Source organism: Leptonychotes weddellii, chromosome 13, assembly GCF_054177405.1.
Source record: "Leptonychotes weddellii isolate Sample4059 chromosome 13, ASM5417740v2, whole genome shotgun sequence".
In the NCBI taxonomy this organism is placed as follows: domain Eukaryota; kingdom Metazoa; phylum Chordata; class Mammalia; order Carnivora; family Phocidae; genus Leptonychotes; species Leptonychotes weddellii.
Window position 1 is genome coordinate 67,752,914 of NC_138381.1, and position 20,934 is coordinate 67,773,847.

General features: G+C 45.3%; 1 protein-coding gene across 8 annotated transcripts in view; it reads left to right on the forward strand.

Moving 5' to 3' along the window:
• CIT (citron rho-interacting serine/threonine kinase) overlaps positions 1-20,934 on the forward strand; it is a 162,938-nt gene that overhangs the window by 51,147 nt on the left and 90,857 nt on the right. For all 8 annotated transcript variants that reach the window (XM_081802077.1, XM_081802076.1, XM_081802080.1 and 5 more), the window contains exon 10: positions 10,566-10,749. In XM_081802077.1, the coding sequence (XP_081658203.1) occupies positions 10,566-10,749 (184 nt within the window). The remainder of the gene's footprint in view (positions 1-10,565; positions 10,750-20,934) is intronic.

Here is a 20,934-nt window from a genome sequence, read left to right on the forward strand (position 1 = left end):
CTCCTGGACATTTACCCACCCTCCCAGAGAAGAATGGAAGGCCTTCCTTCATGGACAGAGAGGGCTTGTCACAGTGGGACTGAGGGAAAGAAGGAGGACAAAAGCGGTCAGTTGGCTGAGTGAAACAGGAAGTGTTAAGCTTGGTTCTTTGCTTTCCAGGCACAGTAACCCTGCCTTCCAATAAAACATAGCCCGGTGATGTCCAGCCTGATGAGTCACATTAGCTCCCTCTTCTTGGGGGAGGAGTGAGCAGAGGGGTGAGGCTGGATGTGTTTGTGCAGCACTTCTGCCTCATGGGCTGAAGGAGCCTGACTGGAAGCTCCTCAGACCAGGAAAGGATTGGGGACAAAATATTTGCCCTTCCCAATGGTTGGAAAGAGCTTTATTGAGGAATAATAGACATACAATAAGCGCATGTATTTTAAGCATATGGTTTAAGTTTTGAAATATGTATATACCCATGAAACCATCATGACACTCAAGAGCATGAACATGGCCATCATCCCCAGAAGTTTCTTCATGCCCCTTTGAAACCCTTTCCTCACACCCCTCCCCATTCCGTCCTTTGTCCCCGGGCAATGACTGATCTGCCTTGTCACTGTAGTTTAGCTTTATTTTCTAGACTTTATATAAATTGAGTCCTGCACGGTGTACTTATTTTGTCCAGCTTCTTTCATTCAACATAATCATTCTGAGATTCTCCCTATGTTGTGGCATGTGTCATAGTCTGTTCCTTTTTACTGCTAAGTAGTAGTTCATTGTAGGGATATACCACAGTTTGTTTATCCAGTCCTCTGCTGATGGTTGTGGTTGTTTCCAGTTTTTGGCTATTTGAAATAAAGCTTCTGTGAACATTTGTGTACAAGCCTGCAGACATACACATTCATTTCTCTTGGGTAAGTATCTAGGAGTGGAATGGCTGGATCATATGATAGAGGTATGCTTCACTTTTTAAGAGATTGCCAACCTTTTTCAGAGTGGTTGTACCGTTTTATATTTTCACCAACAATGAATGAGAGATCCAGTTCCTCCACATTCTGCCAATGCTCCCAGCAGTTGGATTCAAAGTCACTCATATCTTGGGATATAGTCAGCTATGGAGATAAATTTAAATTTTTTTAATGAAAAATACGTATATATATATATATATATATATACACACACACACACACAGACGTATATATGCACATATATACATGTATGTCATTTTTTTTCTATGCCATTGGCTTGATGAGGAAGTTAGATCATTGGCTTACAGAATACCCCCACATTTGTCTCTTTGCTTCCTCCGTAAGGGATGATGATGGTACTTGTTCTTCTGGCTCCTGTAAACTGGAAGGTAGCTCCAAAAGATAAAAATAGATTCTGATTTGGCTTTTCTGCCAAGAATATCTAGTAGAGGGGCTTCTCCTTGCCTAAGATGGGACAATATGAACACCAAAAAGACTGTAGTGACTTGAAACACAACAAATATATAATAATTTATGAGTTCTTAATGATAACTCAAAAAGAAATCTCACTGGTCACTTCTGGCAGTTGCTCAGGGCCCCCAAGTCATTACTCTGATTGTTGCTAAATATAGGGAAAGAACCAAGCATTTGACCTGCCTTCCTATTTGAACTATATTTCAGGGTAACCAAATTGTTGATGTGCTAATACATGTAGAAGGAATGGTGAAATGAGAAAACCATCATTTTGCAGCCCTTAATGAAATAATGGCTATAGGCAATGCTCATCAATGGTTGTAAACCTTTAAGTGAAAGATTGGGGGGATCAGGCTGATGTCAATGGAACCCATGGATCATTGTGAACATCACAAGATGGGAGACAAGCAGACATTGTGTGCCTTCTAATGTCATGCATTAAGTAGACAACACATCCAGAATACTGGGAAGTATTCTTGCCAAAAGAATTGAATATGAATCTAAGGAAGGCCCTCAATTGAACTGCCGGTTAATAGGAAGCATGGGGGACAGAGAAACATGTTAAATGATGTCAACAAGGATGCATTCATCCAAGTCCAGAATTTGGGAAATTCTACAGACATGTGATCCAGTTTCTTAGACCAATAAATGACTTTAAAATAAAGTCATTGTTACAGATTAAGAGACACACCAGCCAAATCGGTTTGTAAACCTTGCTTGGATCCTGACTGAAATGAAACCAACTGTAAAGAGACATTTTTGGGACAACTGGAGAAATCAAACACAAATATGGTGTTAGATAATGTTACGGAGTTACTGTTAATTTTGTTGGGTGTGATGAAGGTATTGTGGTAACAGTATTTTGGAAGTCCTTACCTGTTAGAGCATTGGTTCTCAACTGGGGGTGATTTTGCCCCCCGTGGGACATTTAGCAACGTCTGGAGACATTTTTGGTTGTCATGACTTGAGGTACTGATGGCATCTGGTGGGTAGAGGTCAGCGATACTGCTAAATGCCCTACAAGACACATGGCAGCCCCCACCAGCGAAGTACTCTCCCCTCCCACATGTCACTGGTGCCACAGTTGAGGAATCCTGCTTAGAGATATCTACTGCAGTAGGTACGTGCTGGAGTGATCCGGTCCTAGGGAATGCAAGCAGAGGAACTAGCTCCTTCACTATCCTTGAAGTATGTTCTGGGGGCGTCCACCTGGGCCCCACACTGGTTAGATCTAGACCCAACCTGGCAGGAAAATGCAGTCATGACTAGTTGAGGTTTGAAAGGATTCTCTCTTTGGAGCGTTTCCAGCCCGTGTAAGTGTTTTGCAGGTATGCTGAGTACCCAGACCCAGAGGGCGGGGGACAAAGTAAAGCTACAGTATTAGAAGTCTGGTTCAAGTAGGATGCAGAATTGAGAGAAAGCATCTCTCAAAGTATAAATCTGTGGAAAAATGTCCATCGTTTACCAAAGACTTGATGCTAAGCAGCCTGGTAGGAACATGGCTTTTGAGAATGGTGAGGTTCAGACAGAGCACACAACTCATCAAGAATTTGAATCTGCCACCAGAGAGGGAATCTGCTTAGCCGTTGGCAGCTAGACCCTAGCGTCCTTGAGACTGATTGATTGAAGCATACTTGAGTAATGCTAACTTCCTTATTCATCTCCTTTGAAGACACCATTGTAAAAATTGACCACTGGCCAAATCAGCATTACCTTAAAGTCTCTTTATGACTCTTTTGGGAAGCAAAGACATGGGAGAATATTTTATTTACTTAAGTCTATTGGAAAGTGGATCTAGTTTGTCTTCTTTTTGTATTTCTTACACAACATTTTGTTTGGAGGAGCTATACCTGACCACTTCCTACCCAGAGGGGAGAAAGTAGGGGACTTGCCTGGGGCTCTGGGGAATAGAAATCTGTTTTGATGGGCTGAATTATTTACGTATATTTAGTGACTAGTTGTATTTGCCTATCCCCTAACTTATTCTATTGGTTCATTCCCACGATCTCTCTGATCCTGGATCTCTTGCTCTTCCTACTATTGCAACCTCTTTCTCTCGGAGCTGTTCCCATCCTAAGAGTTGGTCGTTGAAATTCCTAAAAGCTCTGCTGTTGTGTCAGTTGTCACATTTTGCCCCTTTCTGTAGCCTGCCTCCTGTTAATCCACATCCTCTCTGTTTCTGTTATCACTTCCTTACTGTAGAATTTGTCATGTTGACTATTGTAGACTTGTCCTTTAGAGGTTTCTAGCATCGACCTCTTCCAACCACCGCTCCTGCAGGGATGGTATCAGTCTCTGGCACTGACACCAGCCCAGCGCTCTAAAACTCTGTCTAATAATCCCTTCTGTCAATCCGATCCAGGATTCCCCCGCTTCAAGGTCCGGCCAAGATTTCACTTTCGCTTCCTTCCTGGCCTCATTACCCATGGCTCCCTTGAGCTGCAGCTCTGTGGCTTTTCTAAAGTGGTACTCTTCCCCACTCCAGCCCGCCAAGATACCTTTTAACCAACTCTTGACATTCAATCACCTCCGTGACACTTTCCCGCAGGAACACACAAAACTCACTGTGTCGCCTTCGGCAGAACTTACCGGCACTCCATTTATGCATCTCTGCTTTTCACGCCCACCCCTTGACCTCTAAATGACATAAATAGCCTCCTCTTCACCTACTTTGCAGTCCTGCCTTTGTACCATGGATAAGTGCGATCACATTGGTTGCTTCAGAGTTTAAGGAAATGGAGGACGGCCACTTTTCTGGTCGTCTTCCTTTTAGGTTTGAACATGGTATTGCATTAATTAAGTACTTTTTTTTTTTTTTTTTTAAGATACGGGCCATCATGGTAGATAGAATGAAGCTGAAAATGTTTTTGATTTAATATTGGATGCCCACTGTGTCCCAGGCACAGTCCCGATTCATTATATCATTACACAATATTTATTTATGTGCCTTTGTCCTTTATGACACTGTTGGCTGTTTTCATCTTGTGCTTCTGCCACATGCGACTCAGCACCAGTGTCTGTAACTCACAGTGATGATTAAAAGTCATAGGAGTTTTATGAGCTATATCTAGGCAGATTTTTGTTGTCGTACTTGTTTTTTAATGTGCCAATTCTTCATGACTAAATCGGGTACTCTAGGTTTCCTAAAGCGGCACATTGCACGAAATAGCCCATTAGGTTTAAGAAATTATCACACATCCAAGGTTCTTGTTATTCATTCATTCCTTTAACAGAATAGATACTAAACATTGACTAAGGACATCCAGGTGTTAGGGGTGTAATGGTGAACACAGCCATAGTCTTCCCTCTCATGGAGCTCGTGTTCCAGTGGGGAAGGCAGGCAATAAACACTATACCAAAATTAGAAAATCTTTCCTATTTGTAATATTAATGTTTGTGTGATATGCTGAAAAATGTAAGGGTGGGAATGGGGTAGATGGAGCTCAATGGAACATGTTAGAGATAAGGAGGGCCAAGAGGACAAACCCAGTTGATTCTCCTTTCCTTGTTTTTTTGTTTTTATTTTTTTAATTTGTAGGCAATACAATTTTCCCCAAAAGCTTCTAATGACTGTCAGAATTAAAGAAAAGAGAGAATTTATAGGAGAGAGAGTAACTAAAGCTCTTAAAATAGCTGTTTCTTTTTTTTTTTTTTTTTTGAAGATTTTATTTATTTATTTGACAGAGAGAGACACAGCGAGAGAGGGAACACAAGCAGGGGGAGTGGGAGAGGGAGAAGCAGGCTTCCCGCTGAGCAGGGAGCCCGATGCGGGGCTTGATCCCAGGACCCTGGGATCATGACCTGAGCCGAAGGCAGACGCTTAACGACTGAGCCACCCAGGCGCCCCAAAATAGTTGTTTCTGAAAACCTTGTTCTGCCATCTATCTTATAATTGGGGATGGGGGGCGGGCAGGAAACACTCCAGAACTTGCTTGCATAGCCCTTGCCACTATGTGGAATGTGCCCTAATGTGACTTCAAGCACAGGCTGATTTATTTTTAAAAATACAAAGGAAAAGATTTTCTTGTTTTTCTTTATAGTTTTTGGCAATGAACAGTAGATTTTAATATATGACTTCTGATTTGTCATTATTGAATGTGGTGGGTTGGGGGGTGAGATGATTTCATAACACTGTATCAGAAAATATTAATACAAGGCACTCATTAACATATTTTTCAGACAGAACAATCTCCACTTTTAAAGCCTCTTCATTTAACTCAAACATCAAGTAATTTCTCCGTGGCCTTAATTATGCTAGGTGCTCTCTTTTCAAGAGTCACTTTCTATACATCTGTTCGGCAAATATTTATTGTGCACCTACAGTATGCCTGGCACTCTGCTATGTTCTCAGATATAATGTGTATCTCCATCAACATAGGCTTAAACCCAATGACCTATTAATACCCTTTGTAAAGGAGAAGAATTACATTTTAAAAAAGATTTTATTCATTTGGGAAAGAGAGAGTGAACGGGAGGGAGAGGGAGTGAGAATCTGAAGCAGACTGACTCTGCACTGAGCGCCGAGCCTGAAGCAGGGCTTGATTCACAGTTGCGAGATCATGACCTGAGCCAAAACCAAGAGTCGGATGCTCAACCAACAGAGCCATCCAGGCTGCTCAGAAAAATTGTATTTTATGAGGAGCAAAAAAGGAACATTTTCCATAAAAAGGTACAAGAAGGAGGAGAATGAGCCCCCAAAGATAGGTGTGGTCATATACTTGGTAGTCTTGGATTTGACCAAGTTTCCCATAATCCTTTCAAAATGTGGCATCCAGATTTTGAGCTAGTCCACTCTCTCTTTCTGGTGCACCTGTTAAGATATGTATTGAACCTTCTCATTCTTTGTCTCCTGACCTCTTATGTCTTGTCTCTTTGTCTCTGTGCTGCATTCCATGTGAGCACTTCTCCAACTGCAGATCTTGTTACAATGCAGGTTCTGATTCAGTGGATGGGGGGCAGAGCCAGAAATTCTGTATTTTTTTTTAAACATTTTATTTATTTATTAGAGAGCATGAGTGGGGGGAGGGGCAGAGGGAGTGGGAGAAGCATACTCCCTGCTGAGCATGGAGCCAACGCAGAGTTGGATCCCAGGACCCTGAGATCATGATCTGAGCTGAACGCAGACAGTTAACCGACTGAGCCACCCTGGCGCCCCAGAGATTCTGTATTTCTAACCAACTCCCAGGTGATGCTGATGCTGCCAGTCTACACATAACACTTTGAGAAGTATGATTCTATGTGATTTCTTCAGATCTAACGCTACTTCACTAACTTTCTCTTTGGCTGTGTCTAATCTTCTATTTAATGCATTCAGGGAGTTTTAAACTTCAAATTCAATAACAGTACTTTTCATTTTTAAAGTTCTGTTTGGTTCCTTTCAAATGTGTGTGGTCCTTTTTTCAGAGTATCCTATTCTTTTATTAGAGCTTCTACTTATTTACCTTGATAATAAATTAATTTTATGGCCCATTTTATTTTATTTATTTATTAAAAAAATTTTTTTTTTAAGATTTTATTTATTTGAGAGAGAGAGAATGAGAGACAGCATGAGAGGGAAGAGGGTCAGAGGGAGAAGGAGACTCCCTGCTGGGCAGGGAGCCCAATGTGGGACTCGATCCCGGGACTCCAGGATCATGACCTGAGCCGAAGGCAGTCACTTAACCAACTGAGCCACCCAGGCACCCCTTTTATGGCCCATTTAGGTTGTTCTTTTATCTGCAGTTTTTGGAAGGCTAATTTTCCCATTTCTTATATGTGATGATGGTCCTCCATGGTAGTTTGGGTGGCTTCTTTTTCCTCGTTATGTGTAGTTGTTGGTTTTTACTTTTTTGTGTGTGAATTCCTTTCAAATAGGGCGTGTGTGTGTGTGTGTCTGTTGGTTTGTCTGTCCCATGTGCCCTGGATTGTGGAAGTGCTTCCACAAGATGTTCTCCTTTTGTGTCTGCCAGTGCCCTAAGGGCTCAGTGATCCTAGGCCAGTATTGATGTTAATTTCTTATTTGTTTGTTTTTTAAGATTTTTTATTTATTTATTTGACAGAGAGAGATAGTGAGAGAGAGTGCACAAGCAGGGGGAGCGGCAGGCAGGCAGAGGGAGAGGGAGAAGCAGGCTCTCTGCTGAGCAGGGAGCCCGATGTGAGGCTCGATCCCAGGACCCTGGGATCATGACCTGAACCGAAGGCAGACCTTAACCGACTGAGCCACCCAGGCGCCCCAAATTTCTTGTTTTGTAGTTCCCACCCTATACAGGATACTATAAATGCAGACACCCTAGCTGGGATTACAGTTTTAATCGCCAGCCTGTTTCTTTCCCCCAACGGGTCCTGGTCAAGGGTGTGCATCCTTGTCACTTTCTGGTGGGTAGAGAATTTCCAGTTTGTCCATTTCTTTTTGGCTTGAGGCTGTGGCTCTTTTCCTGCCCAAATGTGGCCCTTATAAGTCCTTTTTTTTAAGATTTATTTATTTATTTTAGTGAGAGAGAGAGTGTGAGCAGGGGGAGGGGCTAAGGGAAAGAATCTCAAGCAGACTCCCAGCTGAGTGCAGGGCCCAGTGCGGGGCTTGAGCTCACGTCCCTGAAATCAGGACCTGAGCTGAAATCGAGAGTCAGATGCTTAACCGACTGAACCACCCAGGTGCTCCTATAAGCCCTTCTTTTCAGACCTTACTGTTGAGGTCAACTGACTACCTGTCTAGAGGTTTATATCCCTGGCTTTCAGTCCATCCTGTGACTATCTCACCTGTTACCAGCTGGTGTATTTCATGTTGATTTTTCCTTCCTTCTATTGAAGATTGTCTGGCCGTTTTTCTAATCGCGACCATATGGGCTGGCTTTGAGCATGATGGAGTTTTCAAGAGAAATCTTATTTTATAGTACAGAATTTCTAAATCATAATTATTTCACAGAGGGTGGCTCCTACCCCTATATTAATCATATGGGATTCTATTTTAGTCTCCCAAAGATAAATTAGTATATAGTGGAAAGGGAATTAAACTTCTGCTAGAAATAAGATGATATGATAAACACAAACATCCACATGAGTGTGTGCGTGCTTTGAGCACGGAAGAAGAAGATTCAACACAGATTGGGCTGTATCTCACCAGCCTTCACTAATTGCAAGATCTGTCATAAACATGAATCTCATGTGAGCAATAACAATAATAGGTGATTTTTATGAAGTGTTTACTGTGTGCTAAGGAATATGCTAAGCACTTTATATAGATTTTTTTTTTTCCATTTAAACCTCCCAACAGCCCTTTGAGGAATTTATCTCTATGTTGGAAATGAGGCTCAGAGAGGTTAAGTGACTTTCCCGAAGTCACAGAGCTGGTAAGTGGTAGAGCTGGGATTTGAACCCACTCAGATCCCCAAGTAATGTGCCATCAGTCATAACGCTTCCATATTTGTATCATCTGTGAAACTGCATACATTTCCTCAGTCTTTATCTGAGTTTTTTGAGATGGAAAACTTCTCTTTCTGATCCTTATGAAATGTAATTTCCATTATTATTTTTTTTTTCTTAAAGTATTGGGTAGTTGAAATCAGATTGGATTTTAGTCTATGTTGATGGAAGTACACACAGGATGTGGGCTGAAGCATTCAATGTAATTTTTCTTTCCATCAGCTAATTTTTAAAGTATTAAGCAAGTAGATTCTGATACTAAGAGGGAAGCTTTAAATTCTCTTGAGGCTTGGAGGTGTTAAATAATTTCCTGGTAGTGCATTTTACGTTTTCAATCTCTTACCTCGTCTCAGTGCACTTGAAGCCCTGCGAATGCTCCTTTGCTCTTCCCAGGAGGAGCCAGACCTCCTCCTTGTGGCTTCCTTCCCTCCCCCTCCACACCATCCCTTCACCTCTCCATTCACTCCCCAGCACTACTGCTTCGATGTGGTTGTCACTGGGGTACTTTGCAAACAGCCAGATTCTTTTGAGTCTGTAAGCAGAAACCAGACTGCTGCTTCTGTCTGGTGCACAGCTGCTTCAGAAAACAAGGGGTTAAAAAGGAAGCCTGGACTGTGACCGGCCGTGACAAGGGTCCTAGGGGGCGCTGTAGCGAGCTCCGGCAGTGAGTCATGCTGCTCTGTCACTTGGATCAGCACTGGCCCCTGCCACGCAGGCGGCCAGGTGGGGTTCCAGCCAGAGCACGCACAGAGTGGGGAGCATGAAGCCTGCACTGCGGGGGCTGTGATGCCCGGCTCCCCAACTCAACCGGCCGGCTTGCCACAGACGCCTCAGCCTGCAGCTATGGTAACGCTTCTGGCCCGCTACACCCCCCGGAGCCCACCACAATGGGCAGCCTCCTGGTGACTGATGGCCGAGTGTCCCCCTCCCTGACCAAGAGAGCTTAGTAGGTCTGCAGAAAGTGGAGAAGATGTAAGATGCCCCTAGCCTGGAGTCATGCCTTAACGAGGTAGGACGCAGACGTCCATCGGTGCATTTACACCATCAGGGGGCAGGGGTGCTGTAAATCATCGGGAAGAACTTTATTTGGCTGGTGTTTCATTATGCTGATTAAACTGCGGTGAATTTGGGCGGCTGACTGAGGTGGGGAGGAGGGATGATAATGAACTAAAAAAAAAAAAAGTGGTTGATAAGAGCTCTGAGCACTCTCCTCTGGCTATGAATGAGCTAGACTGCAGTGCTATCCTAACGTGAGTTACATGCCTCCCAGGTCCTCTTTCCTGCTCCTTTCTCTCATTTCATTGCATGAAATGTAGAAATGCCATCTTATTTCAATGATTAACATTAAATATTGATGATTTAGAGCTGTCCAGAGGAAGAAATACATAGGTGTGGGTCAGCCGCTGGCACCAGCCAGCCTGATGCTCTGTTGAAGCGTTCTGGAAATATCCGGAATGAACAGCCGGCTCCCATGAGTTCCCCAAAGTGCTTTTGTTCCACTAAGTGACCTGTTTGAGTTTCTCCTTCAGTTTACCCCCCCCCTCGGGGAAGGCAGCCTGTCTGCCGGCTGGTGGCCATGTTGGCAGAGAAGGGGTTAATCTCTTGTTGCTGTCAGAGCCAAGGCTGGGTCTGCCTGTGGGAGCTAGACGCTGCAGTGCTGAAGGAGCAAGACGATTTTCTCCGCAACAGTGTTGAATCCGTCTGAATTTTTCTCTCCCTCTCTTCTTGTTTTTCTTTAACCAGCTCCTCCCCCCTTCGTTCCCACCCTCAAGTCTGATGATGACACCTCCAATTTTGATGAACCAGAGAAGAATTCGGGGGTTTCATCCTCTCCGTGCCAGCTGAACCTCTCAGGTTTCTCGGGCGAAGAACTGCCGTTTGTGGGGTTTTCGTATAGCAAGGCACTGGGGACTCTTGGTAGATCTGAGTAAGTGAAAATTTGACTTTCTAAGGATCGGTACTGATGTGAGGCATACAGAGCCCAAAGGTGGTGGGGGTGGGGGGGGTGGGGGGGTAGTGCAGGGAAGGGAAGCTGTTAATCAGCCTGCATTTGGGAAGCAATTTACCTGTCTGGGCTTTGGTGGGTAGACTGTTCATATTCTCATTTTGCTGTGTTTAAGGTTCCTCTTCCTGTCCCTAGCATCATAATTGTCCATTGGGTACTTTGGGTTAGTTTTTCAGTGTTTGGTCTTCTTTACAGGGGAGGAAATAGTGGGGGATATCTGGCAGTGCAGATCCTTGGTGGAAGGAGAAACATGCAGGGTTCAAATGAGCCATCCATCTATTTCTCCATCTGTGTATCCATCTCTCAGGTGGGTGGATGGAGGTTGCTGTCTTGGCTGTATTGAACGAGATCTCATAAACTAAAGGTTTCCTGATGGGCTTAGCTGAGCTGCAAGTGGCTGTACCAGAGCTCTAACAGATGGATGGTGCTCGGCTCCGCTCGAAGTCGGCTGCAAGATCAGGGATCTGGCCGCTGAGCTTCTCTGAGCTGGCGGAGCGCTGGTGGCCAGTGAGAGACCCGTTACCGGGAGCCACCGGGAGGGAGTGTGATGTAGCCGAGTCATTGATTCACAGAAACTGGGCTTCACAGGGAAAACAAACAAACCAACAAACCAGGAGACTAGAAAATGGAAGTATAAACATCCCTGTAAACCTCTCAACATGACAGGTCTTTTCTCCGTTCTTGAAAAAGCTCATGAAAAATGCATTCGCACGGCACCTGGGACTGGAGGGTCCTGGCTTCCAGCCTCCGGGAATTTCTGTAAAAATGCAGTAGCGTCTGTGGATGTAGGAGCTCAGTGTCTTGCTTCGTTCCGTGATCCCATGACATGCTGCGTTCAGAGACATGGGTTTCCCGGGAAGGTCTTGGACCAGCTGTGTTATTCCCCTGATGCCCTGGCTTTCTCACTTGGAGGCTCTCGGGGTAACGTTAGGTAATTAGTCGCTGCCCACTTAGGAGACAAGCAGAATTTGATTTTCTCCTTGGCAGCGTCCATTCCTGATTTGTTGTGCTTGTAGTTCGGAGATCGATTTGAAGGCATGCGTTGGTTCTTGGATGGTGTCTCCCCATGGGCTCCTCAAAAGATTTCAGACCATCGTGGGGGAACTAGGCACTTGAGATGAAATAGGGTTGTGGGCTGTGATTGCTTGGGAGAGAGATTTTTATGTTGAAAGGTGCTGAGGTGGTCCTACTTTCCTTCTTCCCTGGGGTCTGGGTTTAATATCCGGGTTTGCATTTTGGTAGCGTTGGCAGTGTCTTTCTGGCTCCTTTGCTTTGCAACTCCAAAAACAATCTGGATGGTAGGAGTACAGGCAGAGAGCTAACTAGCTGTTGAATGTGCCATCAGATGGATTTGAAATGGCCCAGCAGGGCATTTGGAGAGCAGGGCAGAAGTGGAGGCCTGACGCTGAAGGACGCGTGGTTGGTGGGCAGCTTAATGTGGACACGCGCAGCACACTGAAGGTCACACATCAGACTGGAGGGAGGTGTGTGGAGAGTTCCAGTTCTGGTTAGCAGTGGGCTGGCCGGCTCAGAATGAAAGCTTGCTTGGGGTGCTAGTGATCTGAAAAACTAGGGAGGACTTGAGGGAATTCGATTTTGGGGGCAAAGGCAGAATGCTGTGGGGGATCTTAGGCATTGCAATTGATCTGAAGCAGTGTGTGATTAATGGCTTATCGTTCAGGAAGCCTGAAATTGCATCTGCCCTTCACAGAAAGCTCAGTTAAGGAAGCTCTCTGACGGCGAGCGGTGGGGGGGGTGGTGGGGAACGGGACGACATCTCAGTCTTAAGGCCCAGGCACTCAATAAATATTTGTTGATTGTGTTTGTACTGCTCATTGTATTTGAAGATAGGCTATTTCACCTTTGATAGTTCACAGTACCTCTCTGGAGCATAACACGAGCGTCTGTTCATGCCCCAACAGAATGCTTAATAAGATTCTCATAAAAAAGAAAAAAAAAGTCCACGCAAACAAAAAAGCATGTATTTCTTACCTGGAAGATGGGATTGGAGTATTCCTGCCTTTGGGGAACTTTAATGTCTTTGCCATGGCAGTTTGGGGTTGGAATCAGAAAGATATTCTTTCATCTCGTGTCTTTGAATGTGATCTTGCTGTCGGGTTTGGCTCTTCGGTCACGGGCAGCCCTGCGGGTAAAACCTACAGCATCCTTATAGAAATCCACTCCACCTGTTGGGTGCAGGTGACCCTGGACCGATCGTGTTATCATTATTTAGAAATTCAATAAAAGATGCAATGATGAAATTAATCAGAAGCCCCTGCAGTGCTACGGACATATAGACAAAATTCATTTAGAGGTGGGAGGAGGCATTTTCTGGGGGTCCCACCGCTGCCGCCGGGGACCTGCTGTTTCTTCCCAAGCATCTCCTTCTCCCCTCCCCATTCTCAGCGTCACGGGTTTTTATTTACAGAGATTACCTGTGCCGTTACTCACTCTTCACACCACCTAGGAGATTGCAGATGCTGTGGTGCTGCGCTGGGGAAATTGACCCCAGATCTGTTCCAGTGAATTGAATGAAATGTTCAGAGGTGATGCTGAATGAATGAGGAGTTTTCACGGAGCCTCTGGTAGTGAGAATGATTTTAATTGTTGTGATCGTTGGTTGCTTTTTAGGATCCTTTTTTGGGACCCCAGACAGTTTTTAAGCCTGCCATGGAGCACATCATTATTTTAAGCTTAGCAAGAATCTTGATCTCAGCATTCTGTGTCTGAAGTATCGTGGGCGTTCCTTGCAGCTTGAGTTGGAGGGAGCAGGAGAGATTAGACAGGACCGGTTTTGGTTGTCTTTGGGGTGGGATTCTGGCAAAGCTGGTGCTGGAGAGTGAGGGAGTGTCTGTCTCGTGCCTCTTTTTTTTAACTGCCAATAACCCAGGCCACATCGCCAAGCTCTGGATGCTTGGGTGTTTCTCTGAGACTCTGTTTGCTTGAATTTTACAATATGTTAAAGATGTATGTTAAAGGTTTAAAAATAAAATGGATCCCAGTTCTCTTCCCTCCCCTGTCAGCAGGGGTACATTTCTTTAGGTCCCTTCTTCCTCTTAGATTGGAGATACCGTCTCATTTAAGCCCTAGCTGAAACCGTGCATTTCTGCAAACCTTCAGTATAAACTCTAGAAGGAAAAAACCATTTGGTTTTTTATTTTGTGCTAGTTTTACACATGCTGGTTTGATGCTTTTGGAGAACTTGGAAATCTTGGAGGAGCAAAGAGATCTCGATGAGGCTGGAATCTGTGGGATGCCAGTGTCTGAATAGGCTGTTTTTAGGAAGGGGGGGCTCTCTCTTCCTTTTGGCTCAGGGCTCTTTCCTTTCCTTCTGGGTGATTGGAAGTTTCATTTTGGAGCCAGCCATCTAAACACAGTGGAGGAATGAAAAATGGCTTCCACCATTGCCTTCCCAGATTTTTAGGGAACCAGTTTTTGGTACCTCTTCCTTGCTCTGTTGGAGCTTCTTTGCATGCCTGTTTCCTCAACTGCAAAGTGGAGGGGGGAGATAAAGATCCCTTCCTCTTAGGGCTTTCGGGAGGATTGTATGAAACCCATAAAGCACTTGATCTAGTACTTGGCACATGGAAAAGTCTCAGTAAATGTTCACTGTTATTATTATTATTTTTTTTAAGATTTTATTTATTTATTTGAGAGAGAGAATGAGAGAGAGAGAGCATGAGAGGGGGGAGGGTCAGAGGGAGAAGCAGACTCCCCGCCGAGCAGGGAGCCCGACGCGGGACTCGATCCTGGGACTCCAGGATCATGACCTGAGCCGAAGGCAGTCGCCCAACCAGCTGAGCCACCCAGGCGCCCTCACTGTTATTATTTTTGTTATGCTAGTTTGCTGGTCTCTATGTGCATAGTGTTCCTCTGTTTATACCGAGAGGATATGGAAGGAAATCAGCAATAATTAGGTAGTCTAGTCATGCCAGAGCAGAAACCCAGCCTCCCAGGTCCTGGGAATTTTCTGCTAGAGAAGCTTAAACATCCTGACCAACCACAAGTTAATATGCAGTTGCCAGCTACCTGCAGGTAAAAGGTGGTTGTGGGGATGGAGTGGGTTGAGGGACAGAATTAGAAGGCCCAGTCCCAGAACGGGTGCCCTTCCATCAAGTTGAAGAAGTCAAGGCATATATGTGTGAAACAGTCCAGAGGACACAGAGCAAACACCTTTCCTGCAGAACATCATGGTACAAATGGGATATCTCACTGCTGTAGGAATCAGGAGAGGAAGAAGGCAGCGTCCCTTGTGGGGGACACTTCATGGGTAATGCCAGCTCACAGTTCTTGCCAAGTTACAGTGATGATCTTCGTTGGAATGTCTTTCCATTTCCCCAAGTCGGCCGTGATCTCAAGAGCAGGGCTGGCTCTGATTCATCCTGGTTCCCTTGGAGCGCAAGACATGGTAGACCCTCAGTAAATACCTGTGTTGGAGACTGAGTGTGTTAGCACACTAATGGGAGGTGAAATATTTGGCTTTTTGGAAGACAACGGATTTGGATGAGGGGAGAGATATGTAGAGAGCATTTCATGCAGGTTCAAGTGGTAACAACAGCTCATCCATACAGGACACCAACTCTGTACCAGGCTCTGTTCTAAGCACTTTACACAGATTAACTCATTTAAATTGCACAATGACCCACGAGGAAGGTAGTGTCATTATTCCTCTCTTACATGTAAGGAAACCGAGACACGGAGAGGTTAAGCAACTTCCCCAAGGTCATGCAGCCCTGAGCAGCTCAGCCAGAAGTTGAACCCAGACAATGTGGCAGCTCAAGAGTCTGTTAGCCACTGTGCTATGCTGCCAGGTATGAATGCTGTTGACAGGAGAAATTAGGGGATTTGTGGGGTCCCCAGGTTCACATGCTTGTTGGAAGTAGAGGCCCGCTGTGGGGAATGATGAGCAGTGGTGTTGGGGCAGGGTGGGATGAGAGCTGACAGGCCATCTAATTGCTGGGTTTTGTTTTCAATCTCTGTAAGTTTTTTGAGTATGTAGACTAGCTCTTGCATTTTTTATAAAAAATTTCTTCCTCCTCTCATTTGGAGACTCTTTCCCGGTGTGTGTGTGTATGTGATAAACACATGCATATATACTCTCTCCTGTAAAGTTCTTTGCTTGAGTGTAAGCTTGGTGAGCTGAGGGAACTGTGTTGACCTTGCTCTCCACTGTGGCTTCAGGCAGATCATATGCAAGGTGCTCAATAAGCATTTGGTGAACGGTCCAAATCATTTTTCTGGCTGTAGCTTTCAATTTGTTGATGACTCTAGCTCCGTGTCTATGCAAATCTATGTTTTATATTTCCAGCTGCTTCTGTCATTTATCCTGGGGATGGCTTATTCCAGCCGAAGATGGCCTGAATTCTCCAATCAGTCCTACTTCCCTTTTACAGAAATACTTGGGAGGGTGGGGAGTCTGCCCTTAAAAACTGTTTTCCTTTCCCCTTCCAGCCGAGGGCTGTCTGTCATTGTGCATGCTACCTCCAGATCCCTATTGCTAAAGAGCCTCATCTGTCTTTCGAGTTTTGTAAAAAAAATAGTCAGCAACAGTAACAAAATGTGCTCTGGTACACGAAGGTGTGCATCTTCTGTACTTCCCAAATAAGTTAAAAACCTGTAACTAGCTCCTGCCCATGGTTCCTGCCTTCCAGGGCTCTGTGTTGCTCCCATTTCCACGATCATCCAGACCAGATATCGGACCTTTGCCTCTCTTGGTTGTGTTGGGTTCTCTCCTCTCATTCAATGTCTTCTTTCCCTTAGTCAAGCACATCTTGTTCTGCTTGCCTTATTCTGTTCTCTATTTAGACTGTGCGTGCTTGCCTCGCGGGCCTGGCAGGACCATTCTGCCGCCTTCTTGTTTGTCTTAAAGATACCTTTAGGAAATGTAATCCAAACGAGCCTAGCCCCATCCTGAAGATTAGGCTCCAAAAGATCTGTCAAGTGCGTTTTTTGCTGGCCTACACATGCTAATTTGCATGGTTGCCTCGGATCCCTTAAGAAGACAGTAATTGACTAAGTGGTGCTATGTGTTCCCAAGCTCTGCGCCAGTTTGGCATCTCTTCCTTCGCCTAAGTGAATCGCTCTCCATTCTTTCTGTTTTACGTGTCTTTTGTCTCCTGTTCTCCGTCACCTTCCTTTCTCTGACCAGCTTCGTGCAAGAATAGCCTTCACTCCGTGCCTCTCTTCCAGTCTCTCCAACCCTGGGGAAGTCGCTGAGAAGCCGCCTATTCCACCCGACCACCAAAGCCAGTGATTCCCACCTTGCCATGCAATGCCGTCACTTACCACGTGTGCCTTGAGACTTTCTGCTTGCTTCTCTTCCACACTGTGGAAACTCGGTTTTCCCTCCTACCTCTCTGCCTGCCGGGCTCATTGCTTCGTGGCTGTTGTCTTCTGTTCAGGTCCTCGAAATGGTGCATCGTCTCCTCAGGTCCCAGCAGTTACCTTTTTAGCCTGGGTTTGGTGATCTCATTCATTTCCTGGCTTACATTCTTATGTCCTCATGGCTCTCCTCCCCGTGTGCCCTGTGTTCGTTATTGCCAAGATGTTCTACCAGTTTCTCAACGTCCCTGTCCTGTTTCCTCCCAACACAGATAGACTTGTTTGCTCATTCAGTTAGCCAGTAGGTGCCAATTTGGTTTCCTTGTTTCATTTAACAAACTACCACTCTCCCTACACTTCTAGACAAGAAAATTGAGTCTTCTTAACCACTGAGCCACCCAGGTGCCCCTGAAAATTGAGTCTTCTTAAGCTATTTTCCATCTCCCCCACCAGCCCGTCATTTGCCAGGTTCTCTCTCTAAGTTGTACCTCTAGGATGACACTTGAGTCTATGTCCTTCTTTCTGTCCTTACTGCCACCCCTCATGGAGTTTTGCTTGGACTGTTGCAGTAGCCTCCTAACCGATTTCTCTGCCTCCAGTTTTCCCAGCTCTGATCCATTCTCCACAGAGGGTGGAATTCTTCCAAAGCATAAGTTGGATGATGTCATTCTCCTGCTCAGACCTTCAGTAGCATCACAGTGTGCACAGAATTAATGGCCACTCCTGAACTTGGTATTCCAGGCTGGTATGCCAAGACCCCAGCCTTCCTTTTCATTCGTACCTCCGTCTTCTCCCGTGTCTGGGCACGCTGCTCAGTGCTCACTGGGGACAGGTACCATCATGTCTTCCACCTCTCGCCTGAAACAGTGAGTTGCCCTTGGCAGGTCTTCAAAGAACATTTGTCAAATTGAAGTACACTAAAGTGGCCAAGGACTATGCCAATTCCTTCTGCACAAGTGCTAATGGAAGTTGTCCTCTAGTGAGCACTTCTTGTGTGCCCAGAGCTGTGCTGAGTGCCTTACATGCATGATCTCACTAGGTCTTCCCAGTCTCGACTGGGAAGGTAGCGACTCCGTGAGGTAGCAGGCATTAACCCCATTTCCAGATGAGAACACTGAGCCTCAGCCGGGTTGAGTTCTTTTCCTGACGTCTTGCAGGTAGTGACACATCGAAGACTTAGCCTCGTCGCTGGCTGCCTCCAGGAGCACTGTGCTGTCCTGCCTCTAACAGTTGTGACTTAGCTGGATTGTGCGGGACCTACGGGCTAGCCTCATAATAAGGGTGAAAGAGTGGCTCTTACTGAGAATTCACTACCAGGCCCTATTCCAAGTGCTTGACAAACATCCTTGCTTAATCCCGGCAGCACCCATTGTTTTACAGATAAGGAAACTGATCGTGAAGCTTGGATTACCTTTTTTTTTTTTTTTGTAAGATTTATTTATTATTTTGGGGGGGCTGTCCATGGGAGCCCGGGAAGGGCGGAGGCAGAGGAAGAGAGAGAATCCCAAGCAGACTCTATGCTGAGCGCAGAGCCCAATGCAGGGATGGATCGCACCATCCTGAGATCATGACCTGAGCCCAAATCAAGAGTCAGATGCTCAACCAACTGAGCCACCCAGGTGTGCCCCGAAGCTTGAGTTACTTCTTAAAGTTCGCACACCTTGCAAGTGGCAGAGAGCGGCCAACTTTTCCAACTTTTAACTTTAGAGTTGACATAAGTATTCTTTATTTGGGGGCACAAACTGTGGTACACACATTAAAAGCCCAGGCTTTGGAATCAGGTAGATGTGGGTTCCCATCTAGGCTCTTCCGCTCACCACCTGTGTGAATGAGGCATTTAGCTTCTCCCAGCATCAATTCCCGTATGTATAAAGTGGGGGTTGTTACAGTGCCTAGCTGCTAGGTTTGTTGGGGGAACACACAGAGCATGTGATATTAGCACCTGGAGCAGAGTGAGGGTCCATTGCATATTTGTTCTTGTTATTTTGGGGTGAGAATGGGCCTAGGGATGCTTTCAATTCTCCCTTCGTCCCTGCTTGAGTTTATAAAGACATCTTGCTAGTTTCTGCCCATTGAGAGAATCAGGCTCCACGTGGGGTGCCTGACAGATGTCCTAATATCTCCATCCAATTTTTTACTCTGAATGGAGTCCGTGATGTGTTGGCTAAACTGGTTCCTTCCATAAAACATGCTCGAGGCTTCTGGTGGGATCTAGTTCCAGTGGGGTCTGGAACTTGGTGCTGGGGAAATGTGCTGTGCCCAACCTGGATGTCATGCACTCCCACCCACCCCCCAGTGCTTGAGTGTCCCCTGGAGGGGACAGTGTGTGTGTCATTGTGACGCTGCTGTCCTAGAACCAGTGTATCTGGGCATCTTGCAGGCAAGGGCCAGAAAGCCTTCTCGTGCCAGCATTGATTCAGCATACTTCTTGCTTTGGATTCCTTTGCCCACTGTGACCTTTAAACTGAGGCTGCCCGGGGCACAGAAATATTTGGCATACCATTCATTCACCCATTCATTCACTCCACAGATATCCTGCTCTAGGCCTTGTGGCATAACTGAACAAGCCAGACAGGGTCCCTGCCCTCAAGCTAGCATTCTGTTGGGGGGGACAGAGGATAAATAAGTTCATATATAAGAGATTTTCAGATGATGGTGAGGGCTGTGAAGAAATAAGAACCTGGGATGGGGAATGACCACATGGATCCCTGAGGCTGGGACTTAGCCTGTGGGTGTCCAGTGAGCACAGAGCCTGGTGGGGTAGGTAGAGCTTCAGGGGTACATGGGGAGCTGAGTTTTGAGGTAGGATGGGCCTTCAGGTTTGGATTTTGAGTGGGGACGTGGTACATGTGGTTCTCATTGACCGTGTGTGGTGGATGGAAAGGCAGCAAGAACTGGACTCAACGAGAGAAGTTAGGTCACTGCAGCCATCCAGGTAGGAGGCGGAAATATGGCGTTAACCCACAGAGCAAGGCACTGGCTTAGAGGTGGGGACTGTATGAGTAAATTCCACCAGTAGCTACACTTTCATTAATAATGTGCTTTTAAATAAATGCTTCTTGAGTTACGTATTAATCATTCCAAAGCAAATGCTCTGATTCAGCTGGAGACCACTGCTGTGTGTGTGTGTGTGTGTGTGTGTGTGTATGAGAGAGAGAGAGAGGGAGAGAGAATATATGATGTGTATGGGTAGGTAAGGGTTCCCCAAAGCTAGCTAGACTCTGAAACTTTAGTAGAGCCGTATTTTTAATATTTCCAAGTGTTCATGATGGACACCACTCGTGTATTTTTAAATGGGCTTATAAAGTTAGTTCATAAATTTCAGAATGCTCAATCTTAAAAGCCAATATATTTTTGGAACAGAATGCTGATGAGTGTTTTATTTTTTGCACCGTATTACATCTTGCAGTTGCATGTATTTTTAGTGCCATTGGCCACAATTAAGGTAGGGCCCTCAGCTGAGCTAATTTTGATTCCCTAGGTTTAGACTCAAGTATCCATTCTTGGTTATCTCGAGAATATCTGTGATTTGTGATCTGGGTTCTCTGTGATCTGGGGGCATCTTCTGCAGTCTTAGGATCCTCTTCCTAAGGGAATAAATGGATGGCTTGATGCTTAAGCATGATCTTAATTATTATAGCAGCGACGAGAGAGTATTCAACACATACACTTTCTTGAGGATGGAAGTACAGATTGTATTCTCTTTTGATAGGAAGCATTCTCTTGGTAGCTTTATTAAGGAATTTTTTTGAGTCATGTGGATGATTACAGACACCGGGAAAACTC